The 5,284-nt window shown below is 58.2% G+C and overlaps 1 protein-coding gene across 10 annotated transcripts in view; it reads right to left on the minus strand.

Moving 5' to 3' along the window:
* The window catches only part of ARHGEF10L (Rho guanine nucleotide exchange factor 10 like), a 178,935-nt gene that overhangs the window by 87,180 nt on the left and 86,471 nt on the right, over positions 1 to 5,284 (minus strand). For all 10 annotated transcript variants that reach the window (XM_006145224.2, XM_014586547.2, XM_027770608.1 and 7 more), the window contains 2 exons: positions 4,693 to 4,776; positions 1,229 to 1,398 (listed from right to left, as the gene is read on the minus strand). In XM_006145224.2, coding sequence (XP_006145286.1) covers positions 1,229 to 1,398; positions 4,693 to 4,776 — 254 coding nt within the window. The remainder of the gene's footprint in view (positions 1 to 1,228; positions 1,399 to 4,692; positions 4,777 to 5,284) is intronic.

A 5,284-nucleotide genomic window follows, 5' to 3' on the forward strand; every position in this document is an offset into this window, starting at 1 on the left:
TTTGGAGAGGTTTTTGCTATAGGGCGTGTGTGCTCACCAGAGAGACAGAGACAGACAGAAAGCAAGAAATCACTCCCACAGCGAGGATGGCCATGCCACAATCCCTTCTCCTCCATTCTCCTCTCGTGATCTTGGGCACGCACACACACGCACCCGGCATGAGTTTAAGCCACCAAGTCCAGGATTTGAACCATGGTCGACTACATGGGAGTCAAGCAATGTAGCCATTTCGCCATCTGCTGGTCCCATGTCTGTGTCCTTTTACAAGGAGCCTGAGAGGACCTCTGTCAGCCAGAGCTTGTAAGAAGCTGCTCCCACTCTGTCGCACACCTCAGCACAGACAAAGCTGCCTTCTTCTGGTGGCTTCTACGGAACCGTGTGGGAGAGGCAAGGACCTCATGGGAAAGATGGGGTCGTATGACCTGTCCTGCTTGCAGCTTTGGTGGCTCCCTCTGTGCCATGGGTGACAATCCCTGCTCCAAACGCAAGGTGGTACTCTGAAAGGTGTTACCCCCCCACCCCCCACGCCCCCAGAGCAGAGAGGCCTGTGGGTCTGCGGCTGGTCTGAGGTTGCATCCACAGGGCAGGAAGTTGAGGTGAACGACCCTACTGCCGGCACTAACCAGATGGCTGGACCCCCTGAAGCACTGTGTTGCAAATGACTGTGGGGGTCAGCAGGTGGCATAGTGGTTAAGGCACTGGATGCCTATGTAGCCCACTATGGTTCGAGTCCCAGACCTGGCAACTTGAAACTCATGCCAGGTGCATGTGCATGCATGTCCAAAATCCTGAGAGGAGAAGAGAGGAGAATGGAGGAGAAGGGATCGTGGCATGGCCAACCCCTTTGGGGGGATGACTTCTCGCTTTCTGTCTCTCTGTCTTTCCAGGGAAACACATGCCCTACAACAAAAATCTCTCTAGATAAAAAAGAAAAAAAGACAAGAAAAGAAAATGACTATAAAGGGCAATCCAAGCCCATGGGCATTAAGACCCGCTGACGGGTCGGCCCAGGAATGAGTGGGCTAGAACCTGTGCCTGGTACTGACCCCGCCCACTGCCATCCGGCGATGCCCGAGGACACTTCCTGTTTCAGATGACCTGGGCTCCTGTCCATCTCTCCACAGATTGCTGGGAACCCCTGATGATCAGAGCAAGTCTCGGGCCTGGCCCTCACACCCACTCACCCCTCCCAGAAGGGGCCTGGACGCCCTAACCCTGGTCCCCTCACCTTGGGCTGGAAGGACACTCGGTGCTTGGCAGGCTCTGCCTCCGGCTTGGCCTCCTCTCCGGAGTCCTCGCTGTAGCTCTCGAACTCGCTGGAGCTCCAGCCTAGGTCCTCCGCCTCCCGAGGCACGCCGTCCCGGTGCACATCCTCGTACAGCAGGCTTCTCTCCACTCCTGCCGGCCAAGGCACAGGGCTGGTGAGCAGAGCCCGAGGCCTACCCTGCCAGAGTCCCCGTCCTGGACCCAACATCGCAACCCCAGGGGTGCAAGGAGGGGGAGGGGGAGGCAGGAAAGGAGCAGTGAGTGAGGCCCTGGTCCTTGGGCTCCAGTTCCACCTCCTTGACCATAAAACAGAGACAGTGACAATACACCATCCGCATGAAGGGTGAGGACACGAGAAAATGGGGAAACGCAGAGAAGTGCCAGGCATGCAGCATTTCTGGGAGTGGAGTGCTCACCCTGGGCCTCCTCGGTGTCTTACAGTGGGAAAGACAAGACCGACGGTCAGGTCCTGACTCGGGCTCTCATCCTGCGCTACACGGAAATGGCTAGGGCATTCAATGGGTCCAGCAAGAGGCTGGCACAGAGCCTGGCCCAGGGCAGGTCCTCCCTTCCTCTGGATCTGTTGCCCTAAATTGGAGCTCCTGGGCAGGTCCTGGAGGGCCCTGCAGGGGGCGCACCTGGCCCAGCGTCCAGGAGCACTTCCTTTTCCAAGGCCCCACCAGAAATGCCTCGACTGAAAAGTGGGGAAAGAGGATTGAGTCCCTTTGAATGGACAGGTCCCCCAGGGCGTGGCACTCTGGGTCCCTTGTCAAGTCAGGTTAGAGACACTGCTTAGAGCTGGAGTGAGGAAGCCACCATCAGGAAGCCAGAACACAGGGGTCTCTGGCCAGCTCAATCTCTGGGAGTCCCGTTGCCCCCCTGGGCTTTGTTCCCACGTCTGGTACCTGGGGAAGAACTGCAGACCTCAGAGGTCGGACTCACAAGTGCAACACATAACAAATATGGCATTAGGAAGAGTTAAAAAACAAAAATCTGTGCGGGGCCGGCAGGTGGTTAAGGCGTTAGACGCCACGTGGCCAGCTGCGTGGTTCGAGTGCCAGACCTGGTGGCTTGAAAATCACACCAGGTGCATGTACGTGCAAGCCCAAAATCCTGAGAGGGAATGGAAGAGAAGGATTTCGGCATGGCCAATCCCCTGGGGAGCGATTTCTCACTTTCCCTCTCTCTCCCTTTCTGGCGAGTGTACAAACCCTATAGCCAAAAAAAAAAGGAAAGGAAAGAAAGAAGGGGGTGGGGGGACACAAAAGCAAACAAAAACAAAACACCAATACTGAAAAACAGGGAGCTTTCTGCAAAAAATGAGAATAGAAGCTGACAGGTCAAGTAAACACAGCACAGACCAGAGGGCTTAGCAGAGCTGGCACATGGCAAAGCCCAGCCCAGAGCAGCTGATCATCACTTGTGGCTCTGGTGGGCCTGGGTGCCATCACAGTGACCCAGAGCCCCAGCACTGCCCACAGAAAGTCTGGGCGGTGGGGGGCAGGAGCAAGGAGACCATCAGCCAAAGAACAGGCAGATGCTCCCAGGCTTATTATGGGGAGGCTTGGGTACCGGGACCAGGAAAGAACTAAGGCTATTTTTAAGCAAAGATAATGGAGACTAATGTCCCCAGAGAGTGCAGCAGCTGGTGCACTGTCTGCGACCTCTGGAAGGCTGCTGAAAGTCCTGTCCTGCAGTGGGGGCCCCACGACTAGTGGCTGAGGGAGCTGAGCCTGTTCCTGGATTTCCCCTGAGACCCATGGCTGCATCGGGTAGGTCTGTGCCTCCACAGGGCTGAGCCGCCCCACCCACCCCCAGTTTGCGTGCACCATCTCCCAGCAGCCCCGCATGGTCAGGAGAGTGTCAATCTCAACCCCTCTTACGAGATGGATGAGAAACTGGGGGCCTGGGGGAGGACGTGGCAGGCCATGGCCAGACAGTGAACAGGGCCAGGGCCTGAGCTGTGAAGAGCACCTACGGAGGGCCAGGCCCAGGGCTGAGCTCTTTACCGCCTGCTCTCACTCAGTCTTCCCACACCCCTGTGGGTGGGTCTCGTGGTCCCTCATTTTCAGGGACAGAGCCAAGACGTAAGTGCAGGCTGTCTGCCTCACGGCTACCTGCCCTTAACCACCTCCAGGCAGATGGCAAGGCTATGCTACATCTTTCCAGGCCCTGAGAACAGCAAAGACTGGGGCCAAGGAAGGGGCTGCTCGATCCTACTCAGGGGGAAGCAGCCCGAAGGGGTTAAACAACACCTGCGGCCCCTCAGCTCCCCAGGGCTAGGCCCTTCCTGCGAGACCCCCTGCACAGTGCTCCCCACCCGCCCTGGATGCGTGAGCGAGGGAAATGTGCTCCAAGCACGGCCAGGTTTGCTAAAGGACGCTCACATGGCTGGCCCACCTGCCCCCACTCCTGGGACAGGCGTCGGCAGTGTGGCTCTGGGGAAGCAGGGGATCCCAGGGATCTGTCACACTGTCTGTGTGCCTCTCCCATGGGGCTGTGCGCTGCCCAAGAGTATTACGGCCACCCCTGACAGACGAGGAGCTCCTGAAAACCAGCTGTGTTTCCCCCATTAGGTAAAGAACCCCTGAAAACAGGCAAAATAGCACAGCGGAAAAAGCAGAACTACTCATTCAAACCTCAGCTGTGTGATCTGGGGCTAATGGCTTAACCTCTCTGGTGTGGGTGGAGCCATAAGCCCTGCCGTGCCAACCTTAAACAGTGGGATTAAATGGGTTTCGTCTGTCATAAAATGCCACCCCAATCCTCCCGTGGATAAGGGACAGAGCACTGGACCTGGAGTCAGGATGACCCAGGTTCAGATCCCGGCACTACTGCTGTAGTCTCCTTCTCTAAACAATGAAGACATGGTGCTCAAACCAAAGGGCTGGGCTATATGATGCTACGAGGAAGAGAGCTTGGCTAATAAGTGTTCAAGCAAAGATGGCTCCTGATCTGCTAATCCACAGCCCTCCTCTCTCCCATCAGGTGAGCTCCAACAGGACTTACTCCCCCTCCACCCCACCCCTGTCCTGACCCACAGTAGGGGCGGAGCCGGGGCAGAGAGCAAGGGCTCAGGGCTTTCCAAGACTCTTGCCCTTTGGGATTTAAAAATCTGTCATTTTCCTTAAAAGCCCCAAGAAGCCCCATTTTCCTGAGGGAGGAAGCCTCTAAGCAAGGCTTAGAGAAGTGAAAGGACCTTCCTGGGGACCCACTAAGGGTCGTCTGCCTGTGAAGCAGAGCACTGCCCATCCTGGCCTACGCACGCGCTCGGGCTCTGCAAGACTCTCCCAGGATAACTGCAGTGGTTTCTAAAGGCAAGAAGGAGGGGCATCGGGCTGGGTGGGGACGGAAGGAACCACAAGAGGACCCTGCCCAGGCCACACCCTCCCTTCCCGGCCCAGGGAAGGGTAGGAGAGGCCGTACCAGGCTGATGGGCATCCGGGCTCTCGCAGGGGACGTCGTCATAGATCACATCTTCTTCCAGGGCCGGGAAAGTGAACCGGTCGACTGGGCATGAAGGAGGAGAAACGGCAGGAACATGGGCCGTGGCCAGAGGCGCTGCCAGGCCAGCAGCAGGGCTGCAGGCACTGCGGCATCCTGACCACGCTGCTGGCACAGTGCCACCGGCCCCAAGCCCTGCCAGCTGCTCTCAGGGGATGCCCATTCCTGCGATTCTCCCGCCCCCCCAGCCCCTCCAGGGTGCGTCCCCACGCTGCAGACCAGCTCCCCACCAGTCCCCCATCTGGCTGGCGGGCCACTGTGCACATCCGCCGGAGCATGCAGCAGCCCAGCACCTGTGCCCTGGCCCCAGCAGAGCCCCTGCCTTGCCCCAATGGGAGCCTGTCCTCGCCCCACCGGCCTTTGGGAAGAAGTCAGGGCGCCCACGACCCTAACCGTGATCCCCCATCCTGGATCACTGCAGCCCTACCAGAGCCTCGTCTTTGACCCCCTTTTCCTCCTCCCGCACCTGCTAAATCTCCCAGACCTGCCTCCAACCTCACTCCACTGCAGCCCT

The sequence above is a fragment of the Tupaia chinensis genome, unplaced genomic scaffold, assembly GCF_000334495.1.
Source record: "Tupaia chinensis unplaced genomic scaffold, TupChi_1.0 Scaffold000146_1, whole genome shotgun sequence".
Lineage (NCBI taxonomy): Eukaryota > Metazoa > Chordata > Mammalia > Scandentia > Tupaiidae > Tupaia > Tupaia belangeri.